We start from the raw sequence: 17,349 nt of genomic DNA, 5'->3' as shown, positions 1-17,349 counted from the left end.
CGATGACACTTCCTGTAGCTACTCACCCCAACGCTAGGCATCGCCTTTTCAATTGGATGCTATAGGATTAGCTAGCCTAGCATGCTGACGAAAAACTAACATTCTTTTAACAACTAGCAGTATTTCAATCTTCTCGATTTGTCAGTTGGGATAATTAGGAGTACACCGCTGTATTCCATTCCTGGATTGAGGTACGTTTTCCGAGCCATATCTCTCGCCGGCTCCGCGCAGTCTTGATCGTGGCATTGCAGCATTCCAACTAGAGAGAGAACGTGATGAAGAGTTTGAGTTGATTTATTCTTGCTCACAGATGAAACTGAAGAAATGCAGAATATACATTACAAATCATTGCAAAACACTAATGTATAAAATATTGAACAATTGAAAACATTACAGGACATTTTTCATGATGGAAATTGAAATATTAAAATGTGATTTTAAAAAATATGTAATTTTTGGGAGAACCTTTTAAGTGCTAGAGTTATTATACAGTCTGATAGTAGTCGTTTCGCAGGTGGTTCGTACGGGCAGTTATACAGGACAGTTGGTGGCTGTTTCTCAGGAGCCTGGTGGTGCAGTTCCCTCTTTTTGGAGGGAACAGGTCATTCAGTGGATGGTCAAGAGTGTGCATGTCCTTCACCAGATGCACTGCAGCCTGCTCTGCAGTGATGGGAGCTGTGGTTGAACTGCTCCAACTCTGGAGATGATCCTCAAGGCCCTCTGCATCCTATCTAGTTGGGCCTGGGGCTTTTTAATGCATCCAACTAACAGCACTCCACCGTTTTCCAGACAAGGTCTGACCAGTATAGTATAGACTGTGACCAGATCTTCAGTGGGTAGGCCATTTCTGGCAAGACCATTCAGAAAGTGCAGGCATTTTGAGGCCTTCCTCACTGACTGCTCCACATGTGTATCACCACTGAGGTTAGAGTCTAGATGACCAATATACTTGGTTGTTGTTACCACTGTTTTTCCTATCCTTCTAGGATTAGTGTTGCGGGTTGTGGATGGTCTCAATAATAACATATCCGAATTTCCACTGACTTTTTCCCATTCAGGAGCATGTTGTTGGATGTGGCCCACTCTTCCAGCTGCTTTGCCTCCAAGCCCATGGACATTTCCTCTTTGATGCTGGTTAATGGTATGGCTCGGGACAGCCCTACATCATCCAGTGTCCAGTGTCAATGAAGACAACTTTTCAGGTGGACATGTGAAGGAGAAACAGATATGGTGAAACCACGCCCCCTTGTGGCACACCAGAGGTGACCTCTGACCAATTGCTAAAAGTACCATTTGCCATCACCCTCTGCATTCTTCCTGTGGTGTAGCTGTGGAGCCAGCCTAGTAACCTTGGACAGAGTTCAGTGTCAGACAGATGTTGCAGGAGCTTTGCGTGATCTACTCAGTCAAAGACTTTGGACATATCAGCAAGTAGCTATCAGCCAGGAGTGTGTGGCTTTAACAAGGGCGGTAGTAGTGCTTGACTTTGGTAGGTAGGCATACTGATTTGTGCACTCAGATAAAACTGTTGGCATTAGGTATTTTTTATGAAGTTCTCCTGGATTTTTCCAAGGAATGACGTCCAGTCGGATTCTGGCTAGGCTACAATACCTTCAGAAAGTATTCATACCTCTTGACTTATTCCACATTTTGTTGTTTTACAGCCTGAATTCAAAATGTATTAAATATTTGTTTTCTCTCACCCATCTACACACAATACCCCATAATGACAAAGTGAAAACATGTTTTTAGAATTTTATTGCACATTTATTGAAAATGAAATACAGATTTGTTTCACACCCCTGTATTCACACCCCTGAGTCAATACTTTGTAGAACCACCTTTGGCAGCGATTACAGCTGTGAGTCTTTCTGGGTAAGTCTAAGAGCTTTCCACACCTGGGTTGTGCAACATTTGTCCATTATTCTTTTCAAAATTCTTCAAGCTCTGTCAAATTGGTTGTTGATCATTGCTAGACAACCATTTGAAGGTCTTGCCATAGATTTTCAAGTAGATTTAAGTCAAAACTGTAACTTGGCCACTCAGGAATATTCACAGCCTTCTTGGTAAGCATCTCAAGTGGGAATTTGGCCTTGTGTTTTAGCTTATTGTCCTGCTGAAAGGTGAATTCATCTCCCAGTGTCTGGTGGAAAGCAGACTGAACCGGGTTTTCCTCTAGGATTTTGCCTTTGTTTAGCTCCATTCCGTTTCTTTTTTTATCCTGAAAAACTCCCCAGTCCTTAATGATTACAATCATACCCATAACATTAAAATATGGAGAGTGGTACTTAGTAATGTGTTGTATTGGATGTTCCCCTAACCCAACCATAACACTTTGTGTGCACTACTGTCAAAGGCTCAGCCAATCGTTACATAACAGCAGAATGCAGCGCAGCACCGTTGCTGAAGAAAGAGGAGACAACCAACATACTAGTTACAGCATCAGCGCGCCTCTGGAAAGTCAGCTTGTCAGTCACAGCAGCGCGTCCCCTGAACGATAACGAAGAGGTGACTTTAGGTGAAAAGCCTGACCACGGAGACCGGGGTGAGAAGGTGACGAAGCGTACTTCATGAGCTGTAACCGAAAAACTACTGGCTTTTGGAAAGTTTGAGGTGAGGGAGAAAGTGTGTTGAACAAGTATTAGCACTGTTAAGTATCTTGCTAGCTGGACCCGTTAGCTAGCCAGAGAAATGTTGGGCAACATTAGCCAACTTATCTGATAAATAATTGAGTTTATGGTGTTAAAGTTAGCTTTCTAATAAAGTCAGACAGCTAACATCAGATGAGCTAACATTAGTAACCTAACCAATTCGCTATAGTGTTAACTTGCATACGACTCCTTGCCGAAAATTCTCCCCACTCTTCTAATTTCCTTAATTTTGTGGCTAGTCAAATACTTTCTGTGTCACATATCAGTCAAACACTTTCATTAGAACAAACTTCAAATCAGGATAGGCAACCGAAATGAATAATTAATGTATGTGTTATATTAAACATAGAGGTACGGGCGACATGGGCAGCCACCCAGGGCGACATCAAGGGGGCGCCCCCGATTCGGGCGCTGAAGGGGGGGTTCGCCCAGGGTGCCAAACAAGCCAGACATAAACACTTGAAACAAATTGTCAAACAGAAAACTGCCACTAAGATCAGTGAAATGTAGGCTAAATTGACAACGGAGTGAAGAGCAGAAATCTCAACCCGCAAGCAAGTTGCAGCAAGCATGTTGCAGCAATGAAAAATTCTTCCCCCTTCGCCTTCTTCATTGCTGCGACTTGCTTGCTGCGACTTGCTTGCTAGTTGAGATTTCTGCTCTTCACTCGATTTACGACACAACACCGTTCCTCAAGTTATAACGCGTTAGTTGCTTACTGGACCCTGGCAATCTGTGTGAAATGTTAACTAGTTAACTAACAAACGAACTAACCACTATCTGTTAACTAATGTTTTCCCTCTACATTATGTGGTTAATTTTCAGAATGAGAGAATTAGATGAAAATGGGGGTGTTGCTTGTAAAACAAGTGGATTCAGGGATCAAGTGTAGCTGGAGATGGACCTGGCTTAAACTGGATGCCACTATAGATGTGGGAGGAACACCACACCCTTTCGCTCTTTCTCACTTTTGCTGGCACATTGTAGAACAGATGTCCACAGGCAGAAAGTGTACAATGTAATAGTGTGCATTGTAGCCCAAATATATTGTTTTTGTTGTGTTGAATTTGCGAGTAAGGGGGGATTATAAGGGGGGATTATACTTTGTTTTACTCAGTGAACTTTATTTTTGCACACATGTAGCCTTGTGCACTTGATCGATGTCTATAGTAGCCACTATAATATAGCAAAAAGAGAATGCTTGTTTGTTTCATTCTATTTCTACTTTAGGATGTATTTTCCCAAGTGGAATATATATGTGTGGTCACAAACATTCTATTATAATGGCTAACTGCAATATTAATGTGTTTAAAAAAAAATCAAGACTTGAGTGTCATTTGCAGTAAAGTCTAGGCAACAAATTACATTGGATTGCTTTCTTTACATTTTGTAGCTGTGAGTTAGGTTCACATTAACCACTTTTTTTTACACACAGAGACTGATCATGTAGATTATATTCTTTGTTGTTTAATTAGTTAAAAACTACATTTCCCCCTAGCAGGGATTTTTTTTTTGCATGTTTCAATGCAACAAAAAAAAGTGTCACCTTTTTGGGACCTCACCAGTTTGCATCCCTGCTTTGTGGTTGAATCTGTGTTTGAAATTTTCTGCTCGACTGAGGGATAATTGTATGTGTGGGATACAGAGATGAGGTACTCATTACAAAATCATGTTAAACACTATTATTGCACACAATGAAAGTCCATGCAACTTATTTTATGACTTGTTACGGACATTATTACCTCTGAACTTATTTAGGCATGCCATAACAAAAGGGTTGAATATTGAATTTTGATTTTATATTAATTTATAATTCAAAAACACAAAAAACACACAATTCCACTTTGCCATTAAGGGTTATTGTGTGTAGTCCCTGGACCAAGTTTGTGAAACCCAGGAGTAATAAAAGGGCTACATACCGGGCCACGATCAGTATGCAAATGTGGAACGTCGCAGACAGAAATGCCATAGCATCACAGGAAGCTGCTGAGGGGAGGACGGCTCATAATAATGGCTGGAATGCAGTGAATGGAATGGTATCAAACGCATTAAAACCATGTATTTGATGTGTTCGATAGCATTCCATTAATTCCGTTCCAGCCATTACTATGAGCCCGTCCTCCCCAGTTAAGGTATTACTGGCCGACTGTGTCATAGATAGTCTGACTCTGTATGTTTGTTCATTTAATTTAGATTTATTGTATCAGGCAAAACCCCAAATCACTACTGACAACCATTGCACGGCTTGGTAAAACTGCATTAGGCCCATTGCCAACCCAAACTATGGTATAAGGGGGGGAGTGATACTTTTTTTTGTTATTTCCTCCTCCAGTCAGGAGGAAGGAAAAGGAGTTGCTCTGTAAAGATAAGGACCTCGGTTTCCTTCCATTTTTGGTCATCAGGGAGTGAGTGGAAAATATGTGCAAACGTCCCCGAAGAGAGGCACACTGATATTCTCTCATTCTGTTATTTAGTCTACCCAAGGAGAGCACCACACGACTCTGAAGGTATGTGTCCAAATCGTATCTTTCATGTATTATTTTGATTGTCTCATGTTATGTTTGTTAGGTTTTAGGGCCTTTTATAACAGTGAATTGTAGGCCTATAGTTTGAGTCATTAATAGCAGAACTTACTCAATTAAAACAGCTGTAGGCTACTTACACTTGAGTCTAGAAACATACCACACTGAAAATATCTATGTAGTAGATGCGTCAACTTTCAGAATAATACCTGTGAGAAGGGGCAGTAGTTGTGTAGTTAAACATTGCCTGGACATTTTGTGATGAAAGACCCCTAAAGATTAAGATTCTTGTTTGCTATTTATAACCTCACAATGTAATTTACTCTCAATTGCATTTTGTTTCTTATCTCTGATCTGTCCCATCTCCTCTCAATCCCTCATTCATTGGTCACCAGAACACACAAGGCAGCCATTGCTGGGAAAATGCAGGGCCAGAGAGAGAAGACATTCATATTGATCCTCGTTGCTGCGCTCTCTCACAGGGTAAGAGTTTTGACACATTTTTTGTTGTTGTAAGATTGAATTGATTGAACCCAGATGTGGAAAAAGTACCCAATTGTCATACTTGAGTAAAAGTATAGATACCCTACCGTTCAAAAGTTTGGGGTCACTTAGAAATGTCCTTGTTTTCCATGAAAACATACATGAAATTAGTTGCAAAATGAATAGGAAATATAGTCAAGACGTTGACAAGGTTATAAATAATGATTTTTAATTGAAATAATAATTGTGTCCTTCAAACTTTGCTTTCGTCAAAGAATCCTCCATTTGCAGCAATTCTAGCCTTGCAGACCTTCAGCATTCTACTTGTCAATTTGTTGAGATCATCTGAAGAGATTTCACCTCATGCTACCTGAAGCACCTCCCACAAGTTGGATTGGCTTGATGGGAACTTCGTACCATACGGTTAAGCTGCTCCCACAACAGCTCCATAGGGTTGAGATCCAGTGACTGTGCTGGCCACTCCATTATAGACAGAATACCAGCTGACTGCTTCTTCCCTAAATAGGTATTGCATAGTTTGGAGCTGTGCTTTGGGTCATTGTCCTGTTGTAGGAGGAAATTGGCTCCAATGAAGTGCCGTCCACAGGGTATGGCATGGTGTTGCAAAATGGAGTGGTAGCCTTCCTTCTTCAAGATCCCTTTCACCCTGTACAAATCTCCCACTTTACCACCACCAAAGAACCCCCAGACCATCACATTGCCTCCTCCATGCTTGACAGATGGCGTCTTTTAATAATCTTTTCGCATCTTTTCATTTTTTTCTCCATCTCACGAATGTTCTTCTTTGTGATCCGAACACCTCAAATTTAGATTTGTCTGTCCATAACACTTTTTTTCCAAATCTTCCTCTGTCCAGTGTCTGTGTTCTTTTGCCCATCTTTTCTTTTTATTGGCCAGTCTGAGATATGGCTTTTTCTTTGCAACTCTGCCTAGAAGGCCAGCATCCCGGTGTCACCTGTCACGATCGTCGTAAGAAGCGGACCAAAGAGCAGCGTGGTGCGAATGCATCATTTTAATAGATGATGAAAAACACGAAGTAAACTGTACAAAACAATAAACGAATAACGACCGTGAAGCTATAATAAGAACTGTGCTGACACAAGCAACTAACATAGACAATCACCCACAACCCACAATGACAAAACAGGCTACCTAAATATGGTTCCCAATCAGAGACACCGACTAACACCTGCCTCTGATTGAGAACCATATCAGGCCAAACACAGAAACACAGAACTAGACATCCAACATAGAATGCCCACTCAGATCACACCCTGACCAAACAAAACATAGAAACATACAGAGCAAACTATGGTCAGGGTGTGACATCGCCTCTTCATTGTTGACGTTGAGACTGGTGTTTTGTGGGTACTATTTAATGAAGCTGCCCGTTTAGGACTTGTGATGCGTCTGTTTTTCAAACTAGACACTAATGTACTTGTCCTCTTGCTCAGTTGTGCACCAGGGTCTCCCACTCCTCTTTCTATTCTGGTTAGGGCCAGTTTGCACTGTTCTGTGAAGGGAGTAGTACACAGCGTTGTACGAGATCTTCAGTTTCTTGGCAATTTCTCACATGGAATAGCCTTCATTTCTCAGAACAAGAATAGACTGACAAGTTTCAGAAGAAAGTTATTTGTTTCTGGCCATTTTGAGCCTGTAATCGAACCACAAATGCTGATGCTCCAGATGCTCAACTAGTCTAAATAAGGCCAGTATTATTGCTTCTTTAATCAGCATACACCAGTTTCCAGCTGTGCTAACATAATTGCAAAATGGTTTTCTTAAGATCAATTAGCCTTTTAAAATTATAAACTTGGATTAGCTAACACAATACTTACTTTTTTTTTATACTTCCGGCCCCGACAGAGATGGCCGCCTCGCTTCGCGTTCCTAAGAAACTATGCAGTTTTTTGTTTTTTTTACGTGTTATTTCTTACATTAGTACCCCAGGTCATCTTAGGTTTCATTACATACAGTCGAGAAGAACTACTGAACGTAAGAGCAGCGTCAACTCACCATCAGTACGACCAAGAATATGACTTTCGCGAAGCGGATCCTGTGTTCTGCCTTTCACCCAGGACAACGGAATGGATCCCAGCCGGTGACCCAAAAAAACGACTTCGTAAAAGGGGGAAACGGAGCGGTCTACTGGTCAGACTCCGGAGACGGGCACATCGTGCACCACTCCCTAGCATTCTTCTCGCCAATGTCCAGTCTCTTGACAACAAGGTTGATGAAATCCGAGCAAGGTTAGCATTCCAGAGGGACATCAGAAACTGTAACGTTCTTTGCTTCACGGAAACATGGCTCACTGGAGAGATGCTATCGGTGTCGGTGCAGCCAACTGGTTTCTCCACGCATCGCGCAGACAGAAACAAACATCTTTCTGGTAAGAAGAGGGGCGGGGGCGTATGCTTCATGGTTAACGTGACGTGGTGTGATCATAACAACATACAGGTACTCAAGTCCTTCTGTTCACCTGATTTAGAATTCCTCACAATCAAATGTCGACCGCATTATCTACCAAGGGAATTCTCTTTGATTATAATCACAGCCGTATATAATCCCCCCCAAGCAGACACATCGATGGCTCTGAACAAACTTTATTTGACTCTTTGCAAACTGGAATCCATTTATCCGGAGGCTGCATTCATTGTGGCTGGGGATTTTAACAAGGCTAATCTGAAAACAAGACTCCCTAAATTTTATCAGCATATCGATTGCGCAACCAGGGCTGGAAAAACCTTGGATCACTGCTATTCTAACTTCCGCGACGCATATAAGGCCCTGCCCCGCCCTCCTTTCGGAAAAGCTGACCACGACTCCATTTTGTTGATCCCTGCCTACAGACAGAAACTAAAACAAGAAGCTCCCGCGCTGAGGTCTGTTCAACGCTGGTCCGACCAATCTGATTCCACACTCCAAGACTGCTTCCATCACGTGGACTGGGATATATTTCGTATTGTGTCAGACAACAACATTGACGAATACGCTGATTCGGTGAGCGAGTTCATTAGAACGTGCGTTGAAGATGTCATTCCCATAGCAACGATTAAAACATTCCCAAACCAGAAACCGTGGATTGATGGCAGCATTCGCGTGAAACTGAAAGCCGAACCACTGCTTTTAATCAGGGCAATGTGACCGGAGACATGACCGAATACAAACAGTGTAACTATTCCCTCCGCAAGGCAATCAAACAAGCTAAGTGTCAGTATAGAGACAAAGTAGAATCTCAATTCAATGGCTCAGACACAAGAGGTATGTGGCAGGGTCTACAGTCAATCACGGATTACAAAAAGAAAACCAGCCCAGTCACGGACCAGGATGTCTTGCTCCCAGGCAGACTAAATAACTTTTTTGCCCGCTTTGAGGACAATACAGTGCCACTGACACGGCCCGCAACTAAAACATGCGAACTCTCCTTCACTGCAGCCGACGTGAGGAAAACATTTAAACGTGTCAACCCTCGCAAGGCTGCAGGCCCAGACGGCATCCCCAGCCGCGCCCTCAGAGCATGCTCAGACCAGCTGGCTGGTGTGTTTACGGACATATTCAATCAATCCCTATCCCAGTCTGTTGTTCCCACATGCTTCAAGAGGGCCACCATTGTTCCTGTTCCCAAGAAAGCTAAGGTAACTGAGCTAAACGACTACCGCCCCGTAGCACTCACTTCCGTCATCATGAAGTGCTTTGAGAGACTAGTCAAGGACAATATCACCTCCACCCTACCTGACACCCTAGACCCACTCCAATTTGCTTACCGCCCAAATAGGTCCACAGACGATGCAATCTCAGCCACAATGCACACTGCCCTAACCCATCTGGACAAGAGGAATACCTATGTGAGAATGCTGTTCATCGACTACAGCTCGGCATTTAACACCATAGTGCCCTCCAAGCTTGTCATCAAGCTCGAGACCCTGGGTCTCGACCCCGCCCTGTGCAACTGGGTACTGGACTTCCTGACGGGCCGCCCCCAGGTGGTGAGGGTAGGCAACAACATTTCCACCCTGCTGATCCTCAACACTGGGGCCCCACAAGGGTGCATTCTGAGCCCTCTCCTGTACTCCCTGTCCACCCACGACTGCGTGGCCACGCACGCCTCCAACTCAATCATCAAGTTTGCGGACGACGCAACAGTGGTAGGCTTGAATACCAACAACGACGAGACGGCCTACAGGGAGGAGGTGAGGGCCCTCGGAGTGTGGTGTCAGGAAAATAACCTCACACTCAACGTCAACAAAACTAAGGAGATGATTGTGGACTTCAGGAAACAGCAGAGGGAACACCCCCTATCCACATTGATGGAACAGTAGTGGAGAGGGTAGTAAGTTTTAAGTTCCTCGGCGTACACATCACAGACAAACTGAATTGGTCCACCCACACAGACAGCATCGTGAAGAAGGCGCAGCAGCGCCTCTTCAACCTCAGGAGGCTGAAGAAATTTGGCTTGTCACCAAAAGCACTCACAAACTTCTACAGATGCACAATCGAGAGCATCCTGTCGGGCTGTATCACCGCCTGGTACGGCAACTGCTCCGCCCACAACCGTAAGGCTCTCCAGAGGGTAGTGAGGTCTGCACAACGCATCACCGGGGGCAAACTACCTGCCCTCCAGGACACCTACACTACCCGATGTCACAGGAAGGCCATAAAGATCATCAAGGACAACAACCACCCGAGCCAATGCCTGTTCACCCCGCTATCATCCAGAAGGCGAGGTCAGTACAGGTGCATCAAAGCTGGGACAGAGAGACTGAAAAACAGCTTCTATCTCAAGGCCATCAGACTATTAAACAGCCACCACTAACAGTGAGTGGCTGCTGCCAACACACTGACTCAACTCCAGCCACTTTAATAAATGAGAATTGATGGGAAATGATGTAAAATATATCACTAGCCACTTTAAACAATGCTACCTAATATAATGTTTACATACCCTACATTATTCATCTCATATGTCTACGTATATACTGTACTCTATATCATCTACTGCATCTTTATGTAATACATGTATCACTAGCCACTTTAACTATGCCACTTTGTTTACATACTCATCTCATATGTATATACTGCACTCAATACCATCTACTGTATCTTGCCTATGCCGCTCTGTACCATCACTCACTCATATATCTTTATGTACATATTCTTTATCCCCTTACACTTGTGTCTATAAGGTAGTAGTTTTGGAATTGTTAGCTAGATTACTTGTTAGTTATTACTGCATTGTCGGAACTAGAAGCACAAGCATTTCGCTACACTCGCATTAACATCTGCTAACCATGTGTATGTGACAAATAAAATTGGATTTGATTTGATTTGACAACGTGCCATTGGAACACAAGAGTGATGGTTGCTGATAACGGGCCTCTGTACCCTATGTAGATATTAGAGGTCGACCGATTATGATTTTTCAACGCCGATACCGATTATTGGAGGACCAAAAAGGCCAATACTGATTAATCGGCTGATTTTTAAAATGTATTTGTAATAATGACAATTACAACAATACTGAATGAACACTAATTTTAACTTAATATAATACATCAATAAAATCAATTTAGCCTCAAATAAATAATGAAACATGTTCAATTTGGATTAAATAATGCAAAAACAAAGTGTCGGAGAAGAAAGTAAAAGTGCAATATGTGCCATGTAAAAAAGCTAACGTTTAAGTTCATTGCTCAGAACATGAGAACATATGAAAGTTGGTGGTTCCTTTTGACATGACACTTCAATATTCCAAGGTAAGAGGTTTTAGGTTGTAGTTAATATAGTATTTATAGGACTATTTCTCTCTATACCATTTGAATTTCATATACCTTTGACTACTGGATGTTCTTATAGGCACTATAGTATTGCCAGTGTAACAGTATAGCTTCCGTCCCTCTCCTCGCCCCTACCTGGGCTCGAACCAGGAACACATCGACAACAGCCACACTCGAAGCAGCGTTACCTATCTCTCCACAAAAGCCACGGCCCTTGCAGAGCAAGGGGAATAACTACTCCAAATCTCAGAGCGAATGACGTTTGAAACGCTATTAGCGCACACCCAGCTAACTAGCTAGACATTTCACATCGGTTACACCGGCCATTAGGCTGATAGGCTTGAAGTCATAAACAGCGCTGTGCTTGCGAAGAGCTGCTGGCGAAAGTACTGTTTGAATGAATGCTTACGAGCCTGCTTCTGTTTACCATCGCCCAGTCAGACTGCTCTATCAAATCAGACTTAATTATAACATAATAACACACAGGAATACGAGCCTTTGGTCATTAATATGGTAAAATCTGGAAACTACCATTTCGAAAACAAAACGTTTATTATTTCAGTGAAATACGGAACCGTTCGGTATTTTATCTAACGGGTGGCATCCCTAAATCTAAATATTCTTTTTACATTGCACAACCTTCAATGTTATGTCATAATTATGTAAAATTCTGGCAAATTAGTTCTCAATGAGCCAGGCTGCCCAAACTGTTGCATATACCCTGACTCTGCGTGCAATGAACACAAGAGAAATTACACAATTTCACCTGGTTAATATTGCCTGCTAACCTGAATTTCTTTTAGCTAAATATGCAGGTTTAAAAATATATACTTCTGTGTATTGATTTTAAGAAAGGCATTGGTGTTTATGGTTAGGTACAGTCATCCAAAGATTGTGCTTTTTTCACAAATGCACTTTTGTTAAATCATCCCATGTGTAGTTATAACTAGTGATTATAATTGATTGATTGTTTTTTATGAGATACGTTTAATGGTAGCTAGCAACTTACCTTGGCTTCTACTGCATTCGCGTAACAGGCAGGCTCCTCGTGGAGTTCAATGTAATCAGGTGGTTACGAGCATTGGACTAGTTAACTGTACGGTTGCAAGATTGGATCCCCCGAGCTGACAAGGTGAAACTCTGTCATTCTGCCCCTGAACAAGGCAGTTAACCCACCGTTCCTAGGCCGTCATTGAAAATAAGAATGTGTTATTAACTGACTTGCCTAGTTAAATAAAGGTATTTTTTTTAAATAAAAAAATAGGCAAAAATCGGTGCCCAAAAATACCGATTTCCGATTGTTATGAAAACTTGAAAACTGCCCTAATTAATCAGCCATTCCGATTAATCGGTCGACCTCTAGTAGATATTCCATTTTTAAAAATCAGCGGTTTCCATCTACAATAGTCATTTACAACATTAACAATGTCTACACTGTATTTCTGATACATTTTATGTTATTTTAATGGACAAAAATAAAGCTTTTCTTTAATAAACAAGGACATTTCTAAGTGACCCCAAACTTTTGAACGGTAGTGTAGCTTAATAGAAAGTTACTCAAGTAAAAGTGAAAGTCACCCAGTAAAATACTACTTGAGTAAAAGTCTGAAAGTATTTGGTTTTAAATATACTTAAGTATCAAAAGTAGAAGTAAAAGTATAAATAATTTTTTTAAAATCCTTATATTAAGCAAAATACCATTTTCTTGTTTTTAAAATGTATGTATAGCCAGGCGCACACTCCAACACTCAGACACTATTTGCAAAAGATGCATTTGTGTTTAGTGAGTCCGCCTGACCATAGGCAGTAGGGATGACCACGAGTTCTCTTGATAAGTGTGGGAATTTCACAATTTTTCTGTCCTGCTAAGCATTCAAAATGTACTTTTGGTTGTCAGGGAAAATGTATGGAGTTAAAAGTACAATATTTTCTATAGGAATGTAGTGAAGTAGAAGTAAAAGTTGTAAAACATTTAAATTGTAAAGTAAAGTACAGATACCCCAAAAAACGACTTAAATAAAAATACTTTAAAGTACTACTTAAGTACTTTACACCACTGATTGAACCAGCCATACTGTAAGGACAGACTTCTGGGCCTTTTTCCCAGATCCAGAGTGAGCCTATTCCTGGACTCTCCATTGAGCATGATTTTTAGTCAAGAACTAGGCTGACTCTGGGTCTGGGAAACTGGCCTTGATGTACTTAATTTGGCAAATGCTTGAATTTGAACTTGGAAAATTAGAATTGTATTGTCATAAAATGTTGAGTGCTATACATTGTTACACTGTGATACTACCTGTACTAAAAAGGTAACAATTCTCTTTTCTATTACAGGTGACTCAGGCAAAGGTAATGGACATGGTTCCTAATGCTGTGGATGACCAGTACACTCACTGTCGGGAGCAGATGTTGAAGAAGGTTGTGGAAGGGGGTCTGCTGGAAGAAGAACTGAAAAACAGTACAAAGTATAGGCATGCCTGGGGGACAAAGCAGTGTACAAAGTTAATCCCGGGAGGCGTCAAGCAACACACGGATGCATTGGTGACTTATGGACATGGGGGAAATGAGTTCAGAAATATGTTCAACCTAGAAGTGGAGACTCAGGGTGGGAATGTCACTGTCTATAACGGCAACTTCCAGTTCAAATCCCTCCACTTCCTTCTAATGGATGCCATGAGGCTTTTGAAGACAGAGAACTGCCAAACTGTGTTTCGTGGCTCAAGCAAAGATTATGAGGCACAAGTAGGGTCAGAAGTGCGATTTGGGAGGTTTACCTCAGCCACGGCCAAGCGTTCCGATGCGGAGGAATCTGCTTCAGACAATGGGATCCTTTTCAACATCACTTCCTGCACTGTAGTCAACGTGGAAGATTACACTTGCTTCTCAGACAGCATTGATCAGCTAATATCCCCAGCAGAGGTGTTTAGGGTGGCTGAGGTAAAGCATGTAAGAAATAAAGATGACGAGTACAGAGAGATCGTTTTGACAAGTTCAAGGACTCACAGCATTGACAGAATGCTCGACTGTTACCTCTTCCCCAGGTGAGGCCAGGTTATGTAAGCGAAAAGATATGTCAATATTAGACTAACAAACAGGTGTAGACGACACAAGAGTCAAGTGTTTTTAAAATGTCTACCTTATTCTTTGGAGAATGAAAGTCTGTCTTTGTCTATTTGTCTCACCAGATCTCCTACAACTACGAATCCTCCATCAATCACCCCCAAAGGCTCCTCTACTCAATGGCTTGGCAGTAGCCTGTCTGTTCTTGTGGTTGTGGTTGTATCTCTCTCTATCTCACTGATCACCAGGACTGATCATCTCTGATAAACTAAAGTGTTGAGCGCTAATAGATGCGGTAAAGAAGTCAATGGAACGCAGACCGTGGGGGATAGAAGGGCGCACATTCAACCAATCTGATCTAACAAAATAGATATTTGTCAAATTGTCATGTGTTATGTACTGTAACATGCCCATAATGTGCTTACTAAAGTTTGATTTGGATATATCTGTCTGTTTTCACGGCATAACATTTAGAAGTAGTCCCTTTTCAGGTTTAGTAGAGGTGACTGCTAAAGGCTAACTCCCATTTGTATTGACTGGTAGCATAGTTAGCATTGACTGTAATGCAGTTTAACTGTAATGCAGTTTCCTGGTGATGATGACATCATGTATTCAGGTTGACATCCATACCAACATTATACTCTGATTTTTACCTCAACATAGTGTGAAACACACATAAACAATAGCCTAAATGTAGGCTAATTTTGCTGGTGGCCATTGAGATTCTGGCTCTTTCCCCCACGACATCTTTCCCCCATGCAATGCATTTCCATGGCATTTCCATTGTTTTGGTTGAGATCCAATGACCTCTTCACTGCTTCTATTGAAAAGGACAAACACACACACACACACACACACACAATTGCATGTATGTAATATCAGTGTACACAGATATTCATCAAATGTGACAAAGCGCCAACCTTTCAAACCCCTCTTAGCATAATGATATTCTCTTGAAAAATGTATTTCTTTGCATTTGATTGTTTTTGTGAGAAAATATATCATGGTGAATAGACAATATTAGATAAGATGTTTTAAACAATATGTTATGCATTTAGCAAATATTTTGGTATCACAACAATTGACTGTGGGTGGTGTCCAGTTTTCATAGATGTAATTTAATTTTCCTCTTGTTTTGTTATCGAATAAAGAAACAAGTTGAGCATTTTTGAGTGTTGGATAGGATACCTTTGGCATTGAGATGGGGTGGGAAGGAGTGATAGATTTAGTAAATGTATTAGATAATTAATAGTAGTAAGCTTCTCCAGCTGGAAATGACTTTACATACATTGGGGTGATAAGCATGTGCATTGAATTAATGATGTAAGGCTCATAACCTGACAGTCCAGACACAGTATGTAAGACCTCGTAATATTTAGGTTGTGTAATATGTGTGAGGGGAAATGACTGTCATACCTATGAGGGATGTGGACAGAGAGCCCTTTCTCCAAGCTCAAGCCATGCTCAAAATCATCAGTTTGCACTGACTCAATCACAGCTGGAGCCACACATGTTTTGGCTAATATTTCATCCTTATCCTGGAACCTGCATGTTGTGCAGGCTTTTGTTCCAGCCCAGCACCAGCTCACTGGATACAACTAATCAACCGACCATAAAGCCCTTGATTAGTTGAATCAGATGTTTTAGTACTGGACTGGAACTAAAACCTGCACACACTGTGTGACCTGGACCAGAATTGAAGAACAATTCATTTGAGTGTTGCCTCATTGAAGCACATGGGGGTTTCTGCAAAGAAGAGTTGAGGTCAAGCCTGCCTTACAACTGTGGTGCAAATATCAATACGCAGAGGTCCTGGTATAACTGAGGTAACTTACACTGTTCTAAGAAGTTTCTTTAGTTGTTACCTTATTTCTTATTCTTACTCGTGTATATATATATATAATTAGAAAAAAAAGGGGTGAAAAGTTGAAACCATAATTCGAATCACATCTAATTTTATTAGTCACATACGCCAAATACAACAGGTTTAGTAGACCTTACAGTGAAATGCTTACTTACGAGCCCCTAACCAACAATGCAGTTAAAAAATATATATATATAGGGGCTCATAAGTAAGCATTTCACTGTAAGGTCTACTAAACCTGTTGTATTTGGCGTATGTGACTAATAAAATTAGATGTGATTCGAATTATGGTTTCAACTTTTCACCCCTTTTTTTCTAATTACAGCAGTCATCCTCATAAATCAAGTCGACAATCTATCGGCAAATCCTTTTTAAATCAGTGTCATATGACGAGAAATAATGAAATGATAGACATAACATATCGGTGCTCATCGGCCATTGGCATAAACATTTCACAACAAGTTGGAAATCGCAAATTCAACACTGAGTGGTTTGGAAGGAATCAGTGGCTAACTGCAAGCATTGCAAAGAAATTGTTAGCCTCCTATTCAGTGTAGTGGCTGTGTTGTACCAAGTCTAAGATTAAGGGTCTCTTTTCCAATATTAAAATTATAAACAGTCAATGAAGCATGATTTGTCCCGCTCTCAAAACAACTGTTAACTCGGAACTACAAAATCTGACTTTAGGTAATTCAAGACAACTGGGAACTCGGGAAAAACGAGCTACGACTGGGAAAATACGTTTTGAACTTTCAACCAATTTGGAATTGTAAATCTGGAACTTGGGCCTCTTTCTAGAGCTACAACCTGAAGATCACTAACGTCATCATGATTCAACCTTTTTTCCCTTCTACTTCCCAGTTGTCTTGAAAGCACCTTAAATCCAGAGAATGCCAGACTTTGATGACAAAGTTTGATGACAAAATTTGCACATAAAGGACCACCGCGGCACCTTCCTGTTCAAGTGAGCACAG

The 17,349-nt window shown here is 41.4% G+C and overlaps 1 protein-coding gene across 3 annotated transcripts; it reads left to right on the top strand.

Annotated features, from left to right (window-relative positions):
• Positions 1-2,418: 2,418 nt before the first annotated feature.
• Positions 2,419-15,678, top strand: LOC112231786 (T-cell ecto-ADP-ribosyltransferase 1). 3 transcript variants are annotated; one of them, XM_024398549.2, is made up of 5 exons: positions 2,419-2,613; positions 5,126-5,158; positions 5,569-5,656; positions 13,786-14,492; positions 14,637-15,678. In XM_024398549.2, the coding sequence occupies exons 3-5, from the start codon at positions 5,597-5,599 to the stop codon at positions 14,773-14,775; spliced, it is 906 nt and encodes a 301-aa protein (XP_024254317.1). In that variant the 5' UTR covers positions 2,419-2,613; positions 5,126-5,158; positions 5,569-5,596; the 3' UTR covers positions 14,776-15,678. The 3 variants fall into 3 exon arrangements, with proteins under 3 accessions (XP_024254317.1, XP_024254315.1, XP_024254318.1); XM_024398547.2 differs by having other exon boundaries at positions 5,054-5,158; XM_024398550.2 differs by lacking the exon at positions 5,126-5,158.
• The last annotated feature ends 1,671 nt before the right edge of the window (positions 15,679-17,349 follow it).

The sequence above is a fragment of the Oncorhynchus tshawytscha genome, linkage group LG34 (genome assembly GCF_018296145.1).
Source record: "Oncorhynchus tshawytscha isolate Ot180627B linkage group LG34, Otsh_v2.0, whole genome shotgun sequence".
Taxonomy (NCBI): domain Eukaryota; kingdom Metazoa; phylum Chordata; class Actinopteri; order Salmoniformes; family Salmonidae; genus Oncorhynchus; species Oncorhynchus tshawytscha.
This window is presented reverse-complemented; position numbering and strand designations above follow the sequence as displayed.

Coding starts and splice junctions, on each gene's coding strand:
- LOC112231786 (XM_024398550.2), top strand. CDS start 5,597: ATGCAGGGCCAGAGAGAGAAGACATTCATATTGATCCTCGTTGCTGCG. Junction 5,657..13,785: donor TTGCTGCGCTCTCTCACAGG/GTAAGAGTTTTG, acceptor TTTCTATTACAG/GTGACTCAGGCAAAGGTAAT. Junction 14,493..14,636: donor GACTGTTACCTCTTCCCCAG/GTGAGGCCAGGT, acceptor TTGTCTCACCAG/ATCTCCTACAACTACGAATC.